Source organism: Hylobates moloch, unplaced genomic scaffold (assembly GCF_009828535.3).
Source record: "Hylobates moloch isolate HMO894 unplaced genomic scaffold, HMol_V3 SCAFFOLD_15, whole genome shotgun sequence".
NCBI classification, from domain to species: Eukaryota; Metazoa; Chordata; class Mammalia; order Primates; family Hylobatidae; genus Hylobates; species Hylobates moloch.
This window is the reverse complement of record NW_026652290.1, coordinates 32,556,697-32,582,484: the sequence shown is the minus strand read 5'-3', so window position 1 is coordinate 32,582,484 and position 25,788 is coordinate 32,556,697. Positions and strand designations below refer to the sequence as shown.

Here is a 25,788-nt window from a genome sequence, read left to right as displayed (position 1 = left end):
ACTCAGCTCATCTGGACTGGCCTTGCTCGTTTGTCTGTAGTCAGCTGCCGAGCTAGCTGGGGCTGGTTGGTCTAGGGCAGCTCATCTGGTGCATGCAGGCTCTGCTCCATGAGGCCTCTCATCCTCCAGGAGGCTAGCTGGGGCTTTTCTCATGGTGGTTGTGGTGGTGGTGATGGTGGTCGTAGAGCACCAAGACTGAGCAGAAGCTCACAGACTTCTTGAGACCCAGCCTTGGAACTGGAGCATGACTTCCACTGCATCCTGTTGGCCAAAGCAAGCCACAAGTCCAGCCCAGATATGAAAGGTGGGAAAACAGACTTCCTTTTTGATGAAAAGAGAGCAGAGTCTCCTTGCATATGATATAGTGTTGGCACAGGGAGGAAGACCTGGGGTGATTTTTGCAAATCCTCCATCATAGTGACCAAGAGACTTACTCCCACAGGCACCTGTGTTTAGACAAATGGGTGGAATCAGGGCAGGGTGGTGATGAGGAGGTCCTCCTGGCATCTTCTGCTTTCTCTAGCAGCCTCCACTTCTCCCTGGCACATTCAAGAATGAGATCTACGTCCTGTCAAGGGCAGCCCCGATTGCAGAGGAGAATGGAAGTCTCCTTGCTCCCTTGGGGTCATTTCTGGCCCTGGGGGCATTGGGCAGTGAGTGTAAAGGGTCCGGTCCACACCATGGCCCACTGGGAAAGGAGACATGGCCAGCCAGTTCAGTGGTTTCTTGGGCTAGCCTGGAGTCTTTCAATCAGGAATGGATGTCCTCCCAGGTCTGCTCACCCTGGGGAATCCTATTTGGCACTAGACTTGATTCCAGGCAGATCAAGCCAGATGCCTTTGAAGCTGCTCCCCTTCCCTTTGGGTACCAGCCCTCCCTCCATATGCTGGCTCAGACCTGCCTCTCAGCCAGCTGTGCCAGGATCAGGGTCCATTGTTTGGGCACAGCTGTTGACAAAGGCCTATCTGTGCTGGCCGCTCTCCCCTGAGCCACAGGGGCAAGGGTTTGTGCAGCCCTGGGGCTCCAGGGAAGACTCCCAGGGTGGGTTGAACTTTCTTTATCCTTTCAAACTCCCTGCCAGGACTTTCCATGCTCTTCGGTAACTGCCTGAAACCTAAAATAAGGACATGACACACATTTTTGTTAAAGAAAAAATAAGCACCCATAATTTGACTGGACCCAAACCCATCCATTTGCACAAGTCTCAAGTACAATTTGTAACTCAAGTAAGTAAAATGTGTATCTCAAGGAATTAATCATCTCCTCTCCTGTATATAGGAAAACATGTTCCTCTCTGGGCACCAGAATCTCTCAAAGGAGGCAGCCTCGATGGGAAGTGAGACCCAAGGAACTCAGCATGGGGCTGGATGCCTAAGTACTAAGATTGAGACATGACAGTTGTTCACAGCAAAGACCAGAGGCATGGGGGATATTGGTGATGACTGGGAGGGAACTGGAAAGTCCCCGAGCCACGCTTGGCCCCGCTCTTGCCATCTGGTTGGCCACTATCTGAGACATTTCCCCCTCTGCTGGAGATCAGTTCCCTCTGGACCTTAGACGGAAGGGGAGGGGGCTATGAGCTCTGGAGCAGCCCTTCCCCATGTTCACCCCACCTCTGGAGGGGCTAGGGTCAGAGAGCAAGACCAGCAACTGGTTGCATTGTCCAGAAAGCCTCAACTGCCCTTGGGGAGCTGAGAGCATCGGATGAATCCCGGGCTGATTTGAACAAAGACAGAGGACCACTGAGCTCCAAGACAGGGGTCTCTGCAGTACCAGAAGGAAAAAAAAGTGCATCCAGAGAAGCATCAGACTGTAGTGTAAAAACATACAAACGTCTTAGTATCACCTGAATGGGTCAGTATCACCTCAGTCTTCCTGCAATTTAGGCCTTATCTCTGATTGCATGACAAAAAGAATCTAACTAGTAAGATAATGTGCTCATCCCACAACTATGTCCTGAGAGGCTAGCACAGGAAAGATGCTGTTCTGGGAGGCAGCAGGGCCTGAGGCAGCATAGCAGGTGATGAAGACTCCCAGGCCTGGCTTGGTCTTGGCTCGGATCCTTCCTGGTTGACTGATCTGGGGCAAGTTCCTGCCCCTTGTAAATCAATTTCTTCCTCTGAACAGTGGAGATAATAGACATTCCCATCTCATGGGGTCATAATTGAAGAAAATGAATAATATTCAAAGACCAGGTCCATAACAAATGTTAAATACGTGACAGGAGAGAGAAAGATACAGCTGACACAGTCCCCACTGCCACTTAGCTCACCAAGCAGGAAGAGAAAAACCAGACAAATTAGAAAAGTACCAGAGGGCCAACGACTGCCTAAGCAGGGTGCTGCATTGGAGGGTGGCCACGAGCTACTCCAGGTTAAGCAAGCAGGTAGGGAGCTCTCTAAGGAGGGGACTTCTAAGTCGAAGTGGAAAGACAACTCTAGAGGACTCAACTCTAGAGGACCTGGGGGCAGATTCCCTGGGCAGAGGACCCAGCCAGTGCAAAGGCCCCAAGGTGGATATAGCTTGGGGAGGTTCGCGGTGAGAGGGACTGGATTCCGCTGGATTCCGTGGGCAAACAGGAAGGGAAGGATCAAATGATGGTGGTGTGCCTGAGCACATTGTCAGGGTCCTGGGTCTTGGAGTCTTTATTCTTGGAGTAACTAACATGGATGGTGATGATGGCTAAATAAAAAGTGGGGTGTGTTTTCCGATTTTCCTACTCTCTCTAGGGGAAAATCCCAAGTGTTTCTGAGTGGGTCGGCAGTGGTGCAACAGAAATTATCCTCTCCTGTACCACGGCAGTCCTGTCGCATCTCCCCTCTCTGCATCCTCACTTGCTTTCGTAAAATCTGTATTTCCCAAAAACAGAGTTCAGAGGCTGGGCTGCATCACACCCCTGCCTATACCCCACAACAAGTCTCCTCGCCCCTGAGAATAAAGGGAAACTCCTCACCATGGAGCTGACAGAATGTATTAGTTTTTCATTGATGCCTTCTTTGATTCCTTTTTATCTACCAAACTTTCTCTCCCTTCTATATTCATATTGCGTTAAATCCCAAAAGCAAATAGACAAAATGTGCTGCCATTTTTGCTGGTAGGAGGCTCTCAGGTTGTGAGATGTGAGGAGGAGGCTCACATACCAGGCTTGTGTACCTAGGAGGGGATTGCAGCTGCTGGACGCCATGTGTGTGGACCCCAAGCTCCTCACTTGGCTTGGGCACTGGGGGCCTCAGAGACTTGCTGAAGATAATACCGAGGCTGTGAAAGGCACAACCCAGTCCACAAGTGCAAGTGGCATCTGGACAAAGGTTAGCTGGGCACAAGCAGGTGAAATGGGGAAAGTGAGTTTGGGTGGTAAGATGAGCAAGAGATTGTCTTTGGCTCATACTGACACCATTCCTTCACTCCTCATTCACTTGTTCACTTGTTTGTTCATTCAAATGAGCATCTAGTGTACACTCAGATCCTATTCTCAGCGTCAAGGATTCCAAGTTCTCTAAAATTTGTTTTCTGTCCTCAAGAATGCCAAGCAGCCAGGGGAGAGGTGGCTGGGAGGGTGACCAAAGGTGGACACTGAGGCTTTCAAGGGGGTGCTCTGAAGTGAGAGGATGAACGAGGCAGGACTCACGAAGGTTCTCTGTGCACCCCTCTCTAAGGTGAGTCCAGCCACCTTGTCACACCAGGGGCTGGAGAAGGCACACTGGGTTTTAAATCCTGGATAGGCCACCATGGCTCAGAGACTTACGCGGCTTCTGCCCCTGTCAAGTAGGTGTTGTAATGGTGCCATGTCCTGGGCTGTCACAGGTTCCTGTGTGAAGTGTGGCTGCAGTGCTGGCTCTTGGCACCCGCTGTTGTTGTTATCGCTCCTGTGGCTGTTTTAAAAACCAGACTGGAATGGGGCATGGAGTGTAAATGTAGAATTACAGGCAGCCAGCAGGGTTCAAACTCAAAGTACCCTGAGCATCCTGGGGTGCAGAGCCCCAAAGGGAGGCTCCAGCTGGAGGGCTGGGGTGGTTAATTTTATGTGTCAATTTAGTTAAGATGTGGCTTCCAGATATTTGCTCAAACACCAGTCCAGATGTTGCTGGGAAGCGATTGTTTAGATACAACTAGCATTTAAATCAGCAGCCTTTGAGAAAAGCAGATTCGCCTCCTAATGTGGGTGGCCCTCATGCAAAAGACTGAGGTCCCCTGAGGAGGGAGTTGGGCCTCCACACTGCCTTCTGCCTTTGAACTTGAGCGCAGCATCACCTGCAACTGGCCCTGGGTCTCCAGCCTGCTCCTGCCCTGTGGAGGTTGGACTTGCCAGCCCCCAAAACTGCGTGACAGTTCCTTAAAATTCCTTAAAATTGGACTTGCCAGCCCCCACAACTGCGTGACAATCTCTTGAAATCTCTCTTTCTCTCTCCATATATTAATAAGTATGTTATATATTACAATATTACATATGTATATGTATGCATGTGTGTGTGTATATATAATATATATCTCTTTCTTATTGCTTCTGTTTCTGTAGAGAGTTCTGACTAATCCAAAGGCCTCGGGCAACTCCCCAAGTAAAATTCTCTCACTTCCCCCAAAAGCGCCCACTTTCTCTCCTCATATATGTGGGTGCTAACCAGAGGTCTCTGGCATGAAGAGTAGTCGAGGATTTATAACCCGCCTCTGGCTCGGTTGAAAAATAAAAATAAGTTCTGGAGAAAGCACATTCACGAATTCGACATGACTCAGACGCTGAAGGCTCCGAGCCTTGGCCAGCAGGCACACATTTGGCAAGTTGCTCGGTCCTTTCAGAGACCTAAGGCATCAAAACATCTGTGTTCCCATTAACAAAATGCTGACATGATGCATAGCTGTGGCTTGGGAGAAACCAGCATGGGAGACGGCCCCTCCAAGTCTAGGGGTCATCCGTGGCCATCGGAGGTCTCGGAGCTCTATTGTCACCAAAGAGGCTCTGAAAAGGTGTCACTGTACCAAGATTGTCACTGTGAGGAAGACCATCGAGCCAGGTTATAGGAGAACAGAAGCCCCAGGGACCAGTCCCTGTGTTCCTGTACACACCCCTGAAGCTTCTCCGTGCCCTCTGGTGCCTTCAGAGCAGGTTCCGGGTGAGCCCAAACAGCATGGGGGCCTGGATGGGATAGGAGGGGTCAGGCCTGCTGGCAGGGGACCGGGTGAGCCAGGGGGCACACACCCATCTTTGGCTGTGTCCACCCTTGGACCAGGAGGTGGGGTCTGGGGGTACGAAATATCTCTGGAGGCCCAGCCATCCTGCAAGTGGTAGTTGGTTCTCAGAGGAAGGGGCCTCGTGATCTCTGAGGACCCTTCCATGGACCCACCAGAGTAAACACTGTGAGAGAAGGGGCTGGAGGGGAGATGGACAAGAATTCCCGGAGAAGGGCAGGGGTGGATGGAGCGTTCCGTGGGCCTTCTTGCTTCCAAGAGCCTTAAAACCAGCTCCTCCCCTCGCCCGGCTCTCAGCACTGGTCTGCGTCTTCCAGAACCATCCATGCCGCCTCTACCCCAGGCTGGAAAAACCTGGATGGGGTGACATCTGTTGTTCCTTCTCTAACTGGTTCTCTGCAAACATTGCCATTGGTGTCAAGTTAGATGAAGTACTCACCCCTTTAAAGAGTTTCATAACAGAAACGGTAAACCTTGATATTTTTCTACTCAAAGATGGAAGGTTTCACTGAATGTCTCCTCTTGGTTCCATTTCAAAGAAGTTATTAATTCAAAGAAATGGAAACTATTTGTCATTGTTTATTGTCAATGCCATAAGCTGGGCCACGACTGGTTTTGAAGGGATGAAAATTTATACCATTTGAGGGGATCTCTCTAAGAAAAAGATTTAAAACAGGGGCCCCTCAAGAGCCCTGGAAGAGGCCTGGGAAAGTGAGGGCCCAGACATGGCAGCTTCCTCAGCTTGGAGGGGACGACCTCTGGAACACACTCCGTCCTTCCTGGGGTGCGGGGGCCTCCCCTTGCCGCCCTGTCTGGATCTGACCTTCACCCAATCCCACCTTGGAGAGTGGGAGGTCAGCTCTGGAGGGCTGTGCAGAGCCTGGGGTTGCTTTTCACAGTTGGGACCTGGAACCCTGAGATGGGAAAGCCTCGCCCAAAAGCCAGCCCTTCACTGAACAGCAGGTGGACAGCCCCTGAGGGTCCGGCCAGCTTCCTGTCCGTCCCACAGCCCCTCACAGCACCCTTGGCCTGACCTCGGCAAGGGCCACGTGTGCATGGAAGGAAATGGTCTGCTTCCATGCATGGCTCAGAGCAGGGGAGGGTGGTGGGTTTGGGAGGGGAATGGCAGACAACTGTGGCTGTGGGCAAGGAGCCCCCTGCCCAGACTGAAAAGAGAGCATTGAGGAATGAGAATTGAGATGCAGAGACAGACGGGTTGCTCTGCTCGTTAATGTGAAAATGATGCCACAGCCAGTGTTGAGGGGAAAGAGCTGACATAGAACCTGCATCCTGTGGGGCTGCATGGTGACGTCTGTGCAAGGAAGCACCTGTGTCTAACCCAAGACTTTAAACCCAACGAAAAGTTAACAGCGGTTGTCTCTGGTTGTGGGACTTGTTCTTTGTTTGAATGCATTTTTCTGTATTTTGTATTGTTTTGCAGAGATTATGCTCTTTTTATGATCAAGCAAAATGATAAAGCTTTCTCAGCTTGGAGAAAGGGGGCACTGGGGTCCCAGGCCCCTCACATGACCTCATTTGTCCCCATAATGTGGGTCTCACGGGTGCTTGTCTTGGTATGCAAGGATTCCAGCTTCATCATCTAGCTTTACAAAGGAGCTCGGTGATGCCTGTGCCTGTGCCAATTCAGGTGACAGATGAGCATGGCATCCAGGACCTGCCCTGTTAGGAGCAGCTGCAGCTCAGCCCCTCAAACCTCATGTCAAAGGCACGGATACTCTCTGCTTCTCAGGCTCCCTGGCCCCAACCCCGGCATGCTGGCTTGCCGAGAGCAGCAAGGTGCTTCCTTGTACCACACTCTGTTTCATTAGCCTCACTCCAGAGAGGTTGGAGGCTGGGATGGGCCAGAGCCTCCTCACCTTCCCTCGGCAAGTCAGCCTGCAGCCTTTCTGTCTCCCTCCCCGCCTGGGATGGAGATGCAGCCTTGGTTTGCTTGGTCTTGAAGATGTTTAAGGTTTTTCGGTGGTAACTGGCAAGCTGGGCCATCTCACCTTCAATGAGCACCGGAGAGAAAGCAGCTGGCGCCTGTTGCCCATGGAGCAGGAAGTGTCACTAGAAGCAGAAGGCAGTTGTGCCCAGAGCCAGCAGCACTGGGGTTAGAAATGCTTGGCTGCCCAGCGGCCAAGTAGAAAACAAGACCCTGTCCCTCCACACACACTCCCCTGCTTCCTTTACTTCCTGGAGCCCCAGGCCATCACCCCAGGTTCCTGGCAGTATGCTTGCCCTTCCCAGCACAGCCTTTGGCACAGATTTCTCCCGGCTTCAAAACTGAGCCCTCCATGTACCTGGGGCAGCTGCGGCTCCGCAAACCCCCTTTCAGCTGTCAGGGCCTGGCCAGCTCGTAGCGCAGGAGGCAGCTGCTTGCCTGGCTAGATGTGGGCAAGGATGTCTCCTCCACCTTCCCTTCACACTGCCTGCCCCCACTGCCCAGGCACCTAACCTGAACTTTGCACGGGAGTGAGAAATCTACTGTGGGGCATTTGGGCTCAGTCCTATCAATCCCTAGTGCAAATTCATCAATAAGATCATTCACCACACAGAAGCCTGTGAGAACAGAGGAAGCAGTCCATTGGGGTTGCCTGCGGGGCTGGGTGGGAGTCAGAGTTCCCGGCCTGGCTCTACTGCTCCTAAGCCCCATGATTTGGGGCAAGGTGTTTGACTTTCAGCCTCCATATCTTTCTCTATGAAATGGAGACAAGCCCCATTTCTCCACAGGGTTGCTGCCAGCCAGTAGCTGAACTATTCTTTGTTACAGCAAAGAAGCTCTTTGTAGACTGAAGTACACAAATGTAATTGACATATAAGCCATGAAGTCATCTATAAAAGCAAAGCCCCCCTTTTTTAAGGAAGGGGACGTGGGTGTGGGAAATCAGGTTTGGGTGGGAGGGCTGCACGGTGCTGGGCAGGTAGGGGGTTGCAGGAGGTCGCTCCCGAGTGCCCCAGGACCTGCGTGGGAGGGACCACAATGGGGGAGGAGGAAGGAAAACAAACCAAACTTCTCTTCCGAGCAATTGCGTTTGGGGCTGTGCCTCGTCAGGCCCTGGGTATGGTAGAGGCCCAGGAGCCCCCGGGATTAACGAGTTCCAGGGGCAACTGGGGATTCAACTGTGTCAAAAGCATCCATTCAGTCTGGCCAGTGAGTCATCTGTTTGGTGAAATCTCCACGGTGCAGAGGCCTGGCAGCCTCCCTGGGAGAGCGGCAGTGGCTCTGTTCCCACCACGGTGGTGGTGGTGGTGGTTGTGGTTGTGGTGCTTCGCTGGTGAGGCTAGAAGCCACCCTGGCTGTGGGGGCCACGCGCCTCCCTGCCACTTTACTGCCTCACTCTCTTTTAGACAGTTTTTTAGAATTATAAAACCAATACTCAGTAGAAAAAAAAATTAAGTAGAAAAAATAAAATTAAGGCTGGGTGCGGTGGCTCACACCTGTAATCCCAGCACTTTGGGAGGCCGAGGCAGGCAGATCACCTGAAGTCGGGAGTTCGAGACCAGCCTGGGCAACATGGTGAAGCCCCATCTCTACTAAAAATACAAAAATTAGCGGGGCATGGCAGCGGGCACCTGTAATCCCAGCCACTAGGGAGGCTGAGGCATGAGAATCACTTGAACCCGGGAGGTGGAGGTTGCAGTGAGTTGAGATTGTGGCACTGCACTCCAGCCTGGGTGATAGAGTGAGACTCCATCTCAAAAAAAAAAATTAATTAAATTAAAACATAATCCATAAGCCTATCCCTATAACCATCATCATTGTCTTGATGTGTCTCCTGTCTCCTGTGCAGGCAGCAGAGTCCAGGCTGTGCTGTTGTAACACACAGCCCCCAGTGAATGTGAATGGCCTTAGTAGAGACCTCCTTGCTCCCCAAGGCCGAGGTCCCATCCCTCCCCACTTGATTCACCCCTCCTTTACTATTTTTCACGTCCTGGCTCTTTTTCTTAATTGGGCAATTAATTTTTTTTGAGGCAGGGTCTCACTCTGTCACCAAAGCTGAGTACAGTGCTGCAATCATGACTCACTGCAGCCTCAACCTCCCAGGCTCAAGTGTTCTTCCCGCCTACAGACACACACCACCATGCCCAACTAATTTCTTATTTTTTTGTAGAGACAGGGTCTCAGTCTGTTGCCCAGGGTGGTCTTGAACTCCTGGATGCAAGTGATCCCAAAGTGCTGGGATTACAGGCATGAGCCACCGCACCCAGCCTGTCCTGGTTCTTAAAGGCAGTTGAGATTGGAAATATTTAGTTTGGTTTTGTTGTTGTTGTTATTGTTGAGATAGGGTTTCAGTGTTATCCAGGCTGGAGTGCAGTGATGTGACTGCAGCTCACTGCAACCTCCCTCCCAGTCTCAGGCAATCCTCTCACCTCAGCCTTCCAAGTAGCTGGCACTACAGGCATACACCACCGGGCTCGGCTAATTTTTTTGTTTTAATTTTTTATTTTATTTTATTTTATTTATTATTTTGAGACAGAGTCTTGCTCTGTTGCCCAGGCTGGAGTGCAGTGGTGCAATCTCGGCTCACTGCAACCTCTGCCTCCCAGGTTCAAGCGATTCTCCTGCCTCAGCCTCCCGAGTAGCTGGGATTACAGGCACCCGCCACCATGCCCGGCTAATTTTTAACATATTTTTAGTTGAGACTGGGTTTCACCATGTTGGCCAGGCTGGTTTCGAACTTCTGACCTCACATGATCCGCTCAGCTCAGCCTCCCAAAGTGCTAGAATTACAGGCGTGAACCACCGCACCCAGCTGAATTTTTTATTTTTTTTATTTTTATTTTTTTTTGAGACGGAGTCTTGCTCTGTTGCCCAGGCTGGAGTGCAGTGGCGCAACCTCGGCTCACTGCAAGCTCCACCTCCCAGGTTCACGCCATTCTCCTGCCTCAGCCTCTCCGAGTATCTGGGACTACAGGCGCCCGCCACCACGCCAGGCTAATTTTTTTGTATTTTTAGTAGAGACGGGGTTTCACCATGGTCTCGATCTCCTGACCTTGTGATCCGCCTGCCTCAGCCTCCCAAAGTGCTGGGATTATAAGCGTGAGCCACCATGCCGGCCTGAATTTTTTATTTTTTTTGTAAAGATGAGGTCTCACTATATTGCACAGGCTGGTCTCGAACTTCTGGCCTCAAGCAATCCACCCACCTTGACCACCCAAAGTGCTGGGATTACAGGCAGGAGCCTCCGTACCTGGCCAGGAAACCTTGAAAATTTTAGCATTAAGTAGAATGCTGGCACCTGGGGAGAGTGGCCATCGGCCATCTAGAAGACATCACTGGAAACTAACACTGCTGATGCCTTGATCTTGGACTTCTAGCCCCAGAACTGTGAGGAAATAAGTTTCTGTTCTATAAACAAGCAAACAAAAAGTATGATGCTGGATGCTGCTTTAAGTTAGGTAGCCTTTATCATGATAAGCATGATCCTCCATTTTCTGCCTTTCTATGGCTTAAAAAAATTATCAGAACTGAACATTGACTTTTATTGAATGCCTCGTTAACTCTAGTGAGTTTTTTTTTTCTTATTTTCCCTGTTCTATGTCTTTAAAGAATAGGAACCATTGGGCATTCCTGTTTTGCCTGTTTTACATGTATTATTGGCCCTTTGCTTTTAAAAGTGTCTAAGAGTGACAGAAAATGTTTGCCAAGGCCCAGGGGTTTCAGAGCATTAACTTAGAGTGAAGAATTAGAGAGAGTCTCTCAGAGTGGCAGCATGGTGATTATAAGGCTCTTTGGGTTCAAATAACTGTTCGTCCACCCGGTCATTTAGAGTCATCCGTCCTGCCTGCATTTTGTTTTTCTTAAGGAGTGAACTGGGGCTACCATACGAGTGCTGTCCAGCAGCAGGTCACTTTCACCTTGCATTTAGTGAGCCTCAAACGCAGTTTGGACCCCGTGGCTTCGGTGATTTCGGAAGCTCAGACGAGCATGTGAGGCTGAGTCAGTCTCAATGGGTGGTGGTGGCGATGTCTTCTCTCCGCAGAACTGTCTCAGCAAACAGCAGCTCCTCTCGGCCATCCGCCAGCTGCAGCAGCTGCTGAAGGGCCAGGAGACACGCTTCGCCGAGGGCATCCGCCACATGAAGAGCCGGCTGGCCGCGCTGCAGAATTCTGTGAGCAGGGTGGCCCCAGATGCCCCTCCAGGTGGGTCCCCACGTCGGCACTGCTGGGGTGGCAGCACAGCACTCAAGCACTTTCCCCCAGACGCTCCCAGCCGGAGGCCCCTTCGTCACCCTTCCATCTTCCCTCTGTGGCCCTTTTTTTTTTTTTCCTGAGACAGAGTCTTGCTCTGTTGCCCAGGCTGGAGTGCAGTGGCGCGATCTCAGCTCACTGCAAGCTCCGCCTCCCAGGTTCACGCCATTCTCCTGCCTCAGCCTCCCGAGTAACTGGGACCACAGGCACCCGCCACCACGCCTGACTAATTTTTTGTGTTTTTAGTAGAGACGGGGTTTCACTGTTAACCAGGATGGTCTTGATCTCCTGGCCTCGTGATCCGCCCGCCTCAGCCTCCCAAAGTGCTGGGATTACAGGCGTGAACCACCGCAACTGGCCAATCTGTGGCCCATTTTTAACCCTGGTTGGTGGCAGTGGGGGTGGGGTGAGTACATTAGAAAGGCAGCTGCCCTCTTTCTTCTCCCTCAGCCTGAATGTCACCCCTTTTCTTCTTAAGCCTTTTCATTCTGGCCTTAACAACTATCATGTCTTCATACTGACCAAACTGTTGCAAGGCACCACTTTTAGATCACGCACTGCTTTTCCCTTCCCCACCCACAAGTTGGATCCAGTTTTGGTTTTGTTTTCATTTTTGATTTTACTTTAATATAATTTTTAGAGCAGTTTTAAGTTCATAGCAGAGTTGAGTGGAAAGCACTGAGTTTCTCCACACCCTCTGTGCGTGCACACACACACACACACACACATCCCCAGCCCACGCCAGTGCAATATACTGGTTCCAGTCCATGAACAAGGTTGGCTCCAGTGCTTCAGGTGTGAAAGTGCACCCTCCAGGGAGTCCTCGTTAGTACCAGGGCGGTTGGGAGGGAAGGGCTGCTGAGGACAAGCTCCACTTGTCTGATGAGGCTACAGCGGGCACCCCAGACTCCCTCCCATGAGGGCAGGACTCTGACAGACACAGGGGCACTTTTTCCTGCTTGCCCCGTAACAGCTTTCACACCGCCAAGGTCCAGAGATGCGTGGCTGGTTTTCCTCCTGTCTCTTAGGGTGCTGGGAGGCAGGGGGCAGTCACCATGTTCATTCAAAGTCGGAGCCTGTGGAATATCTGACATCATTTACTCACTGCAGACACATTTATCAAGGGTTGTCTTTGTTGAGTGAGTTGAAGTTTCCTGGGGAAGGCGGTGGATTTCCTACCTTCTCGGAGATGATGGTGGCAAATCCAGCTCCCAATGGCACTGAGTCCGTTCCTGTTTTCCTTGGCTCCACAGCTGCAGAAATAACCACCAGCCAAGCCTCACACTTTCCAAGGCACTGTGAGGCCCAAGCCCTCACTGGGGCTCTACACACCCCAACTCCATGGGGCAGGCAGGGTGTCTTTGCTTCCTGCTCCAGATGGGGAAACTGAGGCCAAGACAAGAGAGTTAGCAGTCAGAGGTCCCTGATCTGGTGATTGTTTTTTGTTTTTTTTTTTTCCTGCTCAAAGCTTGACTCCACAAAGCTTTCCTTGTTTTCATGGGGTCAGAGCTGCCTGCGGTCCCTGGGAGTTTCAGTGGAGCCCACAGGGAATGTTATACAATTCCCCTGCCCATGTGAGGGGGCCCTGCCCACTAGACAGATAGAAAGGCAGTTGTTATTACATTATCCATCCTCCTTTCCAAGATTCAGGGGCTTTCATCTCTGAAATGTACAACACTTTTTAACGTGGCAAATTCTCTTTTTAAAAAATTGCCATCATGTATTGTATCTCTAAGTGTGTGGGGGACACTGTGCTAGTGTAGTGTGCTATGCGCGCAGAGGCTGATCCTGTGACAGCCCTGCAGGGGACAGGCAGCTGTCAGGATCCCTTTTCAGGGTGTGGTGGGGGTTGGGCCTGCACCTGGAGGAAAGTCAGACACCTGCCCAGATCAAATGGCACATAGTGGGAAAACTACCTGATTGCTTTTTAAAAGAGAGACAAAGTCTCGCTCTGTCACCCAGGCTGGAGAGCAGTGGAGTGATCCTAGTTCACTGCAGCCTCCCAGGCTCAAGCGATCCTCTCACCTCAGCCTCCTAAGTAGCTAGGACTACAGGTGCACACCACTGCACCTGATTTTGAAAATGTTTGTAAAGATGGGGTCTCACTATGTTGCCCAAGCTGATCTTGAACCCCCAGGCTCAAGCGATCCTCCAGCCTCAGCTTCCCAAAGTGCTGGGATTACAGGCAGGTGCTCCTGTGCCAGGCCTCTTTTAAGGGAATTTGCTGGGAGTCAGGAAGAATAATTTCTAGTTCTGGAGAATTCTTGGTCTTCCCTCTGGCTTCCATATGAAGTATCTCCCTCCTATTTTCCTGGTCTCTCTTTCCTGGGTGCATCATCACAACCCATCAGCTTCAGGGCTCATCCAGAGCAGCCTCAGCAGATTTATGTCCCCATGTTGCTGAGACTGCTTAACTGTGGATCTCATTCCTTACGTGCTAACTTCACCTCGGAAGGCACAGGGAGCTTCACTATGGCTCTGCACACTCAGTAGGATGTGCTCCTCGTGAACAGAATCAACCAAAGGACACGTTCTCCTACTGTCACTAGAGAAGGGCCTTCAGCTCCTGTTTGGGATGTGACTACAAATTGATTTTTAATTAATTTGTATCCATTAATCCACTCCATTCACATTTATTGAGCATCTACTAAGTGCCAGATACTGTTCAATCTATTCAGGTATGGTGTATTTGTGAGTTGTAGGTAGTTTTCCTTTGTTGAGGTTTTTAAAGATTTTTCATCCCCAAAGAGACCCTACTATTTTCCCCCAATGCATTTTAAAACCCTTTAACACAATAAAGTACTAGATTTAAAAAAAAAAAAGAACTATAATTTATTTCAGAGGCTGAGGCAGCACCCCGGGAACAGCTGAGTCCTGGGACGTGAACTCTCACTTGCTTCCTACTCACAAGGTTATTACCACTGGGGGCCAACTTGGAGCTTTACTCAAGGAAGACGATGCAGCAATGGGTAGATATTCCCCAAGCACCAAAGGCCACCAAGCATCCTTGGAGGGTCCGGTATCTCCCTCCGCCCCAGCTCAGGCTGCTACGTCTGCTCCTCGAAGAACCCCAGGTTGTGTCTGGCCCAGGTGGGATTTGGGGCAGAGCTACAGCATCCTGCCAGCTGCACTCCCGGACAGGGAGGCCCATCACGCTCCTTAGCGGCCTCTGGTCCAGGACACCCCTGATCAGTGCATCCTTATGGGGGATTCTCAGTGACTCTGTCACTTGCTTTGACCTGCACAGCTGAAGCAAGTTCTGTTTTTGCCTGTTTAAAATATGAACATGTTAAATGACACTTGGAATTTACCTTGAATGCATTTTAGAAGTGGCTCTGAATTTCCATCTGAACTGAATCCAAATCCAAGCCATCCTAACTTTGGGCATTGGCTTGTTGCCCATGCATGATGCTCTGTTGCAAAAAGAAGAGGAACAGGCTAGTTTCACCCCGTCTATCTCCAACCACGTCAGTCCTTCGGGAAATCTTCACAGAGCAGCCAGGATTCGAACCATGTCCCTCATGCTCAGCTACTACCCTGGCCTGAGCTTCCCTCCCCTTCCTCTTGTATGGGCACTTCACAATCAAACCGCAGCAGGAGTGCTGCTGAGAGTCAGGCTGCTTCCTGCCTGGACTCAAACCTCCAGTGGCCTGGTCTCACACGGAGAACAAGTTGCATGGCCTTTTTGTTTTCTTTCCAATGCCCCGTGTAACTCTGAGCCGTCTTGTTCCTGTTGCCTGACTCATGTCTAACTACTTTCCACCTCGTCCACTCTATTCCAGTCCTGTTGCCTCCTTGACATTCCTCAGACCTGCCAGGCACATCCCCATCTCAGGATGTTTGATCAGCTGTCCCTCTGCCCTCCTCAGACATCTGTCTGGCTATGCCTTCACCTTCAACTCGTTCTGGTGAGGCCTGCCCTGACCACTGTATTCAAAATGATCCCCTCTCTCTGGCATCTCCAGCACCATTCCCTGCTTTCATTTTCTACATGGCCCCACCCTTCACCATTGCTTATTATCTCCCCTGCTAGAAGGTGGGCTTCCTGAGGGTTGGGTTTTGTCTATTTTGTTCATGGATCTAGCCCAAGTGCCTAATATAGTGCCTGGCACATAGTAAAGATGCAATAGATAAGGCTCCATTCATTAATTTGTTCAAGAATGATTTAGGATTTATCCAGTATTCACTGTGTGCCAGGCAGTGGGCTGGTCCTGGGGATACACAGGAACATAGGCCAGATGCATTCTGATGGAGAGGACTGACAACACACGTAGAAAGAAGCAAGTCAGTAAGAAAATTCGGATGGTTACAAATACTGAGAAGAGAGCAGCATGAGCGCCTGGGGAAGAGTGTCTGGGGAGGTCTGGGTTAGGCACGGTGGCCAGGGAACATGCGGGGAGGTGGTGGCATATGAGTGGAGACCTGGAGAGTGAGAAGGAGCCAGTTGTGGAGGCTCTGAGGAAAGAACATTCCAGGCAGAGAGAAGGGCAAAATCCCAGGCCTGGAGCTGGGGCTGAGCCTGGCCTGTTCAGGAGACCTAAAGAAACCCAGTGGAGTTGGAGCTCCAGAAAATCAGAGTGAGTAAGTGGCAGTGATGAGGCGGGTCCTTGCGGGGTGGGCCTCCCATGCTTCGAGGCCTTGCACACAGCACTTAGTGTCTCTGAGCCCCAGTCTCATCACCTTTTGCTAAGCAGGCATCGTACCACCCATCCCCAACAGAGCTCTGGGGACTTGATGAGACGCAGCATGCAGAATGACCAGCACAGTGCACAGCCTGCAGCAGGCATGCAACAGAGGGCACTTCAAGATGGGAAGTCCTGCAATTCAGTAATGTCTAAGGGCTGTGGTCCAGGATGAGGAGCTCGTAATCCTTCCATCTCTCCTTACAGTTTCCTGCCCGGATCTGAACACCCCCACAGATGGCAGAAAGTTTGGAAGCAAGTACTTAGTGGATCACGAAGTCCATTTTACCTGCAACCCTGGGTTCCGGCTGGTCGGGCCAAGCAGCGTCGTGTGTCTTCCCAATGGCACCTGGACAGGGGAGCAGCCCCGCTGTAGAGGTATCGTCTCTCCTTCCCATCCCACTGCGCCGGACCCATCACAGCATAGCAAGGGTTTCTTGCATAGAAAGGGTCATTGCTTGGAACATTTTCTGCTTGGTTCCTTAATCATTCCTCAACCACAGAACAGCAGCCAATGTGCCTGATCACTCACCTCCATGCCGGGTTGGCGCTGGTCTCTATCTGTATGAGCTCACTGTACCTTCACAATAATTTAGTCTTGTTTTGCGTATGGGGAAATTGAGGCACACAGAGGTTAAATAACTTGCCCAAGGTTACACAGCTGGGGGGTGGGGGGCACAGTTAAGATGCTTCACACCTGGACACTCTGACCCCAGAGTCTGCACTCCTTCACACCACTCTGTGCTCTGGACACCAGTGACTTGTTCTTATCAATGTGAGGGCAAGAAGCTGCTCGTGGGTTGGGGAAAGGGACCAGAGGAAGGTACTGCAGGATGATGCTCCTGTGGCTGCTCCGTTCTGGGCCCGCAGTCTGTTCGTGAGGCTGCTGGTATCCACTGGGGCTGAGGAAACCCCTCAGGTGTCCTTGCTGTCTGCATTGGGACTTGGCATCAACAGGCTCCAGGAGAGTCCACTGTGTGTGGGGGGGGCATGAAAAGGCTTCTCTCCGTGCTAGGTTTAAAAACAGCACTTTTTGATATAGAGGAAAATCAGCCTTGGCACAATAAATCTGTTGGCTTTTCAAAAACCCATGGTCAAAAAAATCTTGGCTACCAGTCACCAGTCATTTTCAGAGCAAGGTTCGTGGGACATCTGCTGAGGCAGAATGTCCATGATTCTAGCTAAAGAGTTGAAGGAGAAACACGGACATTATATAAACAAGAAGATTGCAAAGAGCAGAGTAGAGAGAGGACTTTGTTTTTGCTTTTGTTTGAGATGGAGTCTCGCTGTGTTGCCCAGGCTGGAGTGCAGTGGCATAATCTCAGCTCACTGCAACCTCCGCCTCCCGGGTTCCAGTGATTCTCCAGCCTCAGCCTCCTGAGTAGCTGGGACTACAGGTGCCCACCACCACGTTCAGCTAACTTTTGTATTTTTAGTAGAAAAGGGATTTCGCCATGTTGGCCAGACTGGTCTCAAACTCCTGGCCTCAAGTTATCTGCCTGCCTTGGCCTCCCAAAGTGCTGGGATTACAGGTGTGATCCACCGCACCTGGCCAAGAGAGGATTTTGGATGCTTAAATTACTTGAAAACATAGAGGAACTGCAGAAACTATGCCATCCCTAAAGATGAGTATGGATTGCCGTGAGAAGCTCAGGGGAACCAGAACCACATTTACAATTTCAGCTTCTCTTTCCTGACCCCTGGAAAGAGTGATGATGGTTCAAAGGTTGATGACCAGCTCTCAGACCCACCTAGGAACCAGCCAGGAAATACAAGTCATGTAACATGCAAACAAAACAGGGGCAATGCCAATATCTGGTATTTACTTACTTGACTCTGAAAGATGTCAAGCCAGGTTAAGCACCTCCTGGGTGATAAGCCATGGCAGGGGAGGTGTGTACACACAGATATTTCATTTTTATTGCTTTGGGTGTCAGTATTTTCAATTTACAGATTGAGTTACAGACCCTGGTTGGTTTCCTTCTCGGTCTACTCAGCACTTTCAGGACCCATTTGCATTGCCACGTGCAGTCTGCTCCAGTGCCTCTGATAGCTGCCTCGTCCTCTCTGGCATGCACCCCCACATCTGATCTGTCCACCCCCTGCCATGGACACCTGATTGCGGTCAACTCCCAGCCACCACAAACAATGTTGACAAGGCCTTCTTATTGCGTGACTTCGTCTCTGGCCTGTGTATCTGTGGCTGGAGGGGGCCTACTGGCTTCAGGCTCGCTTTGAACTGAGCACTGCCTGCCACTCGGCAGAAAGGCTGCACCTGCCCATGCGCCCCCAAGCGGTTCTGCAAGTAAAAGCACATCTTACTTATGTGTGTGCTGTTTTTTCTTGCTTGCTTAGATATTATCCAAATATTCTGTCCTCAGTGGTGACATACTACAATGCACATCATGTGATTAAAATGAAAAGATGAGTTCATCAGAGAAGATAGCAGAAAGAATGCCTTTTTAGGGAGATAGATACAAAACACTGGAGGCCTGGGAACATAGTTGTGAGAAGTGACTCAAGCAAAGGAACACGTGGTTACTTGACAAAGGTGGAGACCCAAAGCGCTCCCCACAGTCCATCTCCATCCTAGTGGCTGGCCAAGAATGCCTTCCTAGAGGATCCTGGGTGTGTCCACGAGCTTCCTTCTTGACCTTGGGTGCTTTAGTTATGCATTTGCACCTGCCTCGCTGCAGCAGGACCCCCACAATGGAAAAGAGGGTCCTGCCGCGTCCTAACTTGTGCCGTGATCTCAAACATTCAGGTGCTCCAGAGTCACCCAGGAAGCCCATAAAAGACAGATTCTGAGGTCTCAAAAGACCTGTCCAGTCAGGACTTTTATAGATGAGACCCAAAACATCTGCATTTTTAATATGTTCCCTAAGTAATACTGCTGTTAACTAAATTTTGAGAAGCACCACTTGGTTCGTTCTTGCTATTGCCAGAGGCAGAAAATATATTGAAAATTTTGAAGTGCTAATGCATTTTGGGCCCAAACCAGTCAGAATGACTGCCAGCCACAGGCAAAACAGTAGACAGATGTATGTGTGTCATCTCTGTCCAGGGAAGACACCTGTTATGTTATGTTACATTACGTTACGTTACGTTACGTTCACTGCTACTTGCCCTGATGTTTTGGGAAGGCCAAGCCAACTCTTACAAAGATCAGAGCCCACAGCCCTGCTGGGCAGACTTCCCTTTCTTGAGATGTGGAGGGCGGACTTTGCCTGGAGGACCATGGTGCAGAGCAGACGGTCCCACCTGCCAGGCGTCCAGCAAGCCTACTGACCTTTCCCGTGGTCCAACGTGGTATCCTCCTGAGTCTTGCCCTTGGACGTACCAGCTCATTCCAGATGTACCTTGCGCTCGTCTCTCATCTCCTCATAGCCTCTTGCATAGCCCTTTTTCCTTCTTCCGTGACTTCCACACTAAAGAGCTGCATGGTGCAGCCCACCTTGGAGATGCCTACTCGGGCAGCATGTGCTATCAAAAACTTGGGAAGGACTAACTCAGGGAACAAGGTGATGGCCAGTCCAGGATGAGATCTTAGATGGAGATTTTTCTTCTCTTGAAGCGTAGATGGGGCCTGGGCATTGACCCCAGGGTGGTGATTGAACAAAAATACTCATGTGTTACAACCAAGCTGCTCCAGCAGCTGCTGGCCATGGCCCCTCCTAAGTGAGTAGACTGTGCCTGCACCGACACTTCTGTTCTCAGCAGGAACTGATGTGATTCATGGATGTTGTCTCCAGCAAGAGCCTCAAAGTGGTGCCAGCCAAACCTGCCAGGAGGGAGAAATAGTGCTCTTGACTGCTGTTTGATGACCAATTGTGACAATATTAAGGGTGTGGATGGGACACAGGCTGGAACTCAACAATCTAGTGACCAAACCTAGAAACTTATCAGCAACCACTGAGCACACCCACTGCATGCTCCAAACCACCAGTCGTGTGGTCGCCATGTGTTATGACCATGGAGGGGGGTGGGGCATAATCTTTTTAATTACAGTTAATTCATTTCAAGGCCCAAAATATCAGTGCCAGTAACAAATTTGACAGTGCTGTCATAATTGTCCCTCACTCCAACCCTAGTCAGCTGCTTGGAAAGACAGTGATGAACCCAACTTGGCAGGGAAGGAAATTACACGCAATTACGCCGTTAAAAAACAGCAGGCAGGCCAGGTGCGGTGGCTCACGCCTGTAATCCCAGCACTCTGTGAAGCCAGGGCGGCAGATCACCTGAGGTCAGGAGTTCAAGACCAGCCTGGCCAACATGGCGAAACCCCATCTCTACTAAAAAATACAAAAATTAGCTAGGCGTGGTTGTGGGCACCTGTAATCCCAGCTACTCAGGAGGCTGAGGCAGGGAGAATTGCTTGAACCTGGGAGGCAGAAGTTGCAGTGAGCCGAAATCACACCACTGCACTCCAGCCTGAGTGACACAGCAAGACTCCGTCTCAAGAGAAAAACAAACAAAACAAAACGAAACAAAACAAAAAAACAGCAGGCATAGGTGGACTCCAGAACTCCAGAGTGGAAAGCAGCCACTTGGCTTTCTCCATTTCTCCTTTATTTTCCTTTTTTCCTCCTCCTTTTTCTGAAGGCCATGTTGTTAAGATGTAAAGCTTTCTGAATTGGGAACCATAGCTGAAGATCTTGTGCCTTTGACAACGTGGGTAACCAAAGAAACGAATTTGATAGATATAAATACTGTTGTCACTTATCATCATGCTGGTGAAAAGGAATCTTTGTCAGTCGTCCCCACCCTTTATTTTTAACCTTCATTCTTTTATTCAGCCAATTTTTACTGAGCATCAGCCATGCACAAAGCAGTGTGCCAGATGCTAGGGACTCAATGCCAAATCCCACAGACACGACCCTGGCCTCTGGGGTGCACAGGCTAAGAGGGCAGGCAAAGCAAAGCAGGCAGCCACACACCAAGGGAAGCGAGCTGACGTTTGCGGTGAGGGCCACACATGACCTAACAAGGGACAGAGTAAACAGCACGGGGCAAGGAGCAGTTGAGGGCCTCTGAGCAGGGGACAATGACACTGAGATGAAAGGAGGAACGGGATCTAGCCAGGCAAAGAGCAGGTAATTGGGCAGCACAGGGCAGACACTGTTTTAAGAAAAGGAAGGAGGGGCCAGGCGCGGTGGTTCATGCCTGTAATCCCGGCACTTTGGGAGGCCAAGGTGGGCGGATCACTTGAGGTCAGGAGTTCGAGACCAGCCTGGCCAACATGGTGAAACCCTGTCTCTACTAAAAATGCAAAAAGTTAGCTGGGCGTGCAGGCCCCTGTAATCTCAGCTACTTGGGAGGCTGAGGCAGGAGAATCGCTTGAACCCGGGAGGCGGAGATTGCGGTGAGCTGAGATCGCACCATTGCACTCCAGCCTGGGTGACAAGAGCAAAACTCCGTCTCAAAAAAAACAAAAACAAACAAAACAAAATAAAACAAAAAAAACAGAAAAGAAAAAGAAAAGGTGAGTGGATCACTTGAGGTCAGGAGTTCGAGACCAGCCTGGCCAACTTGGCAAAACCTCATCTGTACTAAAAATACAAAAATTAGCCAGGCGTGGTGGCATGCGCCTGTAATCCTAGCTACTCTGGAGGCTGAGCTGGGAGAATCACTTGAACCCGGGAGGCAGAGATTGCAGTGAGTCGAGATCATGCTACTGCACTCCAGCCTGGGTGAGAGAGTGAGACCCTGTCTCGAAAGTGAAAAAAAAAAAATAAAAGAAAAGGAAGGAGAATGAGCAAAGACCCCCAGGGAAGGGAAGAATTTGGCACATTTGAGGAAATGAAAAACGAAATTATAGAACCTTGTTGGTGGAGATTATATGAGCTGAGAGTGAGCCAGACAAGGTGGAGAGACACGCAGGCCAGCACTGTAGTCATGGGCCATGCAGGTGGTGGGATTTTAGTTCTAAGCCCAATAAACAGGGTTAAGACAAGTGTCGCTGCTGCATAGAGAATGCATTGGAGATGACAAGAATGGAAGCTGGGAAAACACATAGGTGGCTATTGCAGAAGTCCAGGGGAGAGATTGTGGTAGTGGAGAATCTAGGTATTTTTAGAGACAGAACTGATGGAATTTGCTGCCATCCCATGTGGGCTGTGAGCCAGGAGGAGAAATCAAGGCTCCCAGGCTCAGGCTTGGATGATGGTGTGGAGGGTGTCATTTACAGAGATAATGAAGACTGAGTGATGGATGTGGTTTGTTTTTAAGCAGCTCGTGTGTGGGTCATTGATCAGAATTCCATTTTGGACATATTAAGTTAAAATGGCTGTGCGACAGACACCCTAGTGGAGATCCATTCATTTCACCCTAGATGGGTAGACATCGTCTGGAGCTCAAGGCAGCAGCAGGGTTGGAGATACCCAGTTGGGAGTTATTAGCATAAGATAGTACTGAAATCCATGGGCAGTGGTAGGAGGACCTGCAAGGAGAGGGTGGAGACAGAAACGTGACTCAGGCAGAGACCTGCAGGGCATTGAGGAGTCAAATGGAGAAGGGGGAGGGCGAAAGGAGACAGGAAGGGCCAGGAGAGGCAGACTTCGGGGAGGCTGTGGAAAGCAGGGCCAGTGCTGCTGGATGGAGTTTTGGAAAGGCATTTTGCAGTGAGAAGGGAGCAGAGCTTCAGTCTATCTCACTTTCTGTATCATGAGGCCTTTCCCCCGAGACCTTTAAAAAAAGAATTTGAGTAGAAAGAGCTGCCTTCTAAATATATAGTAGTCACTCAATAAATAGTTACTGAGTAACTGACTGGCTGGCTGATTTACCAAATGATTAAATTAATGAAAAAAAGATGAATTTCCTTCTAGTCTTTTATCTAAGCACATACAAATACATCCAAGTCGCACATATTCAGTATCATCTGTGTATAGACATTAACATGAGCAATTTTTCATTACTTCTTCTTTCTAAATGTAACTCTTTATGATTAGGAAGCACTTCCTCGTAAGGGCTATTTTAGGCTTTATTAAATGGCATGATCTTGGCTCACTGCAAGCTCCACCTCCCGGGTTCACGCCATTCTCCTGCCTCAGCCTCCGGAGTAGCTGGGACTACAGGCGCCTGCCACCACGCCCAGCTAATTTTTTTGTATTTTTATTAAAGACGGGGTTTCACCATGTTAGCCAGGATGGTCTCCATCTCCTGACCTCATGATCCGCCCACCTCGGCATCCCAAAGTGCTAGGATTACAGGCGCGAGCCATCACACCCGGCCATTAAGCATCTTAAAAGATTTTTTCACTATGGAAAGTTTCAAACACACCAAACTACAGAGAATAGTAGAATGAACTTATATACCTAAAATCCAGTGATTAACACAGCAAATTCCTTAATATCATCAATATCTAATTAGAGTAAAAATTCCCCCAATTGTCTCACACTTTTTTAACACTTTGTTTGAATCAGGGTCCAAATCAGTTTTATAACTTAGAATTGGCTGATAACGTCTCTTCTGCCTCAGCGAGTGTCACTGCCAGCCTCATTCTGATGTCTGTCTAGTTAGAGCAATTTCCCGAGTTTTCCCACTTTCAAAAAGTGTGCAGCTTTTTTACTGGTTGTTAGTTTCATTGGCTATAAAACACCTATCTCACATTTTTCTTGAGTATCTTAAATATGTCACTCTGTGTTTTCTGTTTTAAACTGATGCTGTTGTGCTATTATATTGGTCTTTTTGCCTGAATGCCCCCAAAGTATATTTTTTTTCTTTAAAATTCAGTCATTTGATTAGGATCTGTCTCAGTGCCAGCCTTTTTTGGTCAGTTTTCTCAGGTATGGAATTCACCTTTTCTTTTTTCTCTTTTTTTTTTTGAAATGGAGTCACACTCTGTTGCCCAGGCTGGAGAGCAGTGGCTTGATCTCGGCTCATGCAACCTCTGCCTCCTGGGTTCAAGCAATTCTCCTGCCTCAGCCTTCCAAGCAGCTGGGACTACAGGTGCCCACCACCACGCCCGGCTAATTTTTTTGTATTTTTAGTAAAGACGAGGTTTCGCCATGTTGGCCAGGCTGGTCTTGAACTCCTGACCTCAAGTGATCCACGCACCTCAACCTCCCAAAGTGCTGGGATTACAGGTGTGAGCCACCACACCCGGCTTTAAGTTCATCTTTTCAACAGGAAGTTTCAGTTGCTGGAACAGCCTGCCCTATAGGAACCTCCAAAATTTTCCAGGGCAAAGTCTTAATATTAAGGAGACTTTAAGAGGAGGAGAGTCCAAACTATGCACAACAAGGAAAATAGGTGGAAATGAAAGAGATGGTCATCCAGACAAAAGTGCAAAGGAGGCAGAGCTGAGAAAGCGTGAGGGCCTGTGTTTGCTCACGTTGGAAAAACAACAGAAGTGAAGTGAGAATTTCAGAGTCATGAAGTTAGCAAAGCTGTATGGGGAAATATTTCACTTAATTATGAGTAATGAAAAGGATTCTTGACAAATTCCTTAGAGGATATTATAAAAAAAGAGTAAAATTTCTATAGACAATAAAGAAATGCCAGAAAGACATGCCCATAAAACAGATAAAAACTATAACCTAGAGAATCTCAAGCTGAAAGAAATGTTTAAAAGATAAAAGCAAGGAAAGAACAGTTTAGATAAAAATGAGAAAACCCTCAAAAATGAGGTGATTGGAAAAATGAAAAACAGGAAATGAGTTGCTAGAACCCAGGAAGGAATTAGAAATAAAAGAAAAAAGTCAGGAAGGAATTAGAAATAAAACAAAAAAGTTCGGTCATGCATATAAAATCCTTAGCTAGGCTTCATGAAAACAGTAAGTGCTCACGAAACAGCAGATGAAAGCAGAATTATCATCTGGGCTTTGGCTTGCCAGCCCCTGCCATGCACTTGACTGAATGCCACAGCATGGGACACACGTGGGTGTGATGACAACTGTCCTTCAATCAGGACAGAGTGGGTGCCGGGCTGGACATCAGGCCATTGGATGCCTCCGACTGCATATCAAGATAAGAGATAAAGAGAGTCTGAATGCAGCCTGTCTAGAAATGAATATGCTGGGTGGATCCAGAGAAGGAGACAGGGTGTATGGTCTCGGGACACCTGTGCATTTCTCTGCTGCACCGATGATCCCCAACCCCCATCCACACGGTTCAGGTACAGATCAGGCTCAATGCCTTTTTTTGGTGGGCAGCAAAGGAGAGAACACAGCACTGGCCCTACTGGGGCCAAGCTACAAGATACTGGTGTTCACATTTTCTGGCTCTCTGCCCACAACTTCATGGCCTAGTGATCTGCCCACTTCCAGACTATGCTGGTGGGCAGTGATGGAGCTGGACAATGGATAGAAACAGCAACCCCAAGCTCTAAGCAACCCCAAGCATTTGTGTACAGTCATTTCAGACACATTCCTAGAAACCGGTCATCTGCAAACAGAATGTATGAGGGACAGTGCAACCAGGCTGAGGTTACTGAGAAACTGAAATGGCTCCTTCTCTAGGGATGAGCAGCATTCGGGCAGTCTGTCTTTTGGCAACAAATAGAAACTGTGTAAGAGTCTAATGACATCCCAATCTCCAGGAGGCTTAAGGGAAGCCTAAGTCCCTCCCATTCCACCCAAAACAAGTCTGTCTTTCTCATTAGGAACAAAGCACCTGTTTCTTCCTCTTGATAGACACGCAGGAAAGGCTGCTTTTATGCCAACAAGGAGGTGTTTTCGGTTTTCTTTCTGAAGATAATGTGGTCAAGTCAGTGAACTGACAAGCCTCT

At 49.5% G+C, this 25,788-nt stretch overlaps 1 protein-coding gene across 1 annotated transcript in view; it reads left to right on the top strand.

Moving 5' to 3' along the window:
• Window positions 1-25,788, top strand: part of FBLN7 (fibulin 7) — a 48,984-nt gene that overhangs the window by 9,077 nt on the left and 14,119 nt on the right. The window contains exons 2-3 of the mRNA XM_032177285.2: window positions 11,172-11,331; window positions 16,269-16,439. Of these exons, the coding sequence (XP_032033176.1) occupies window positions 11,172-11,331; window positions 16,269-16,439 (331 nt within the window). The remainder of the gene's footprint in view (window positions 1-11,171; window positions 11,332-16,268; window positions 16,440-25,788) is intronic.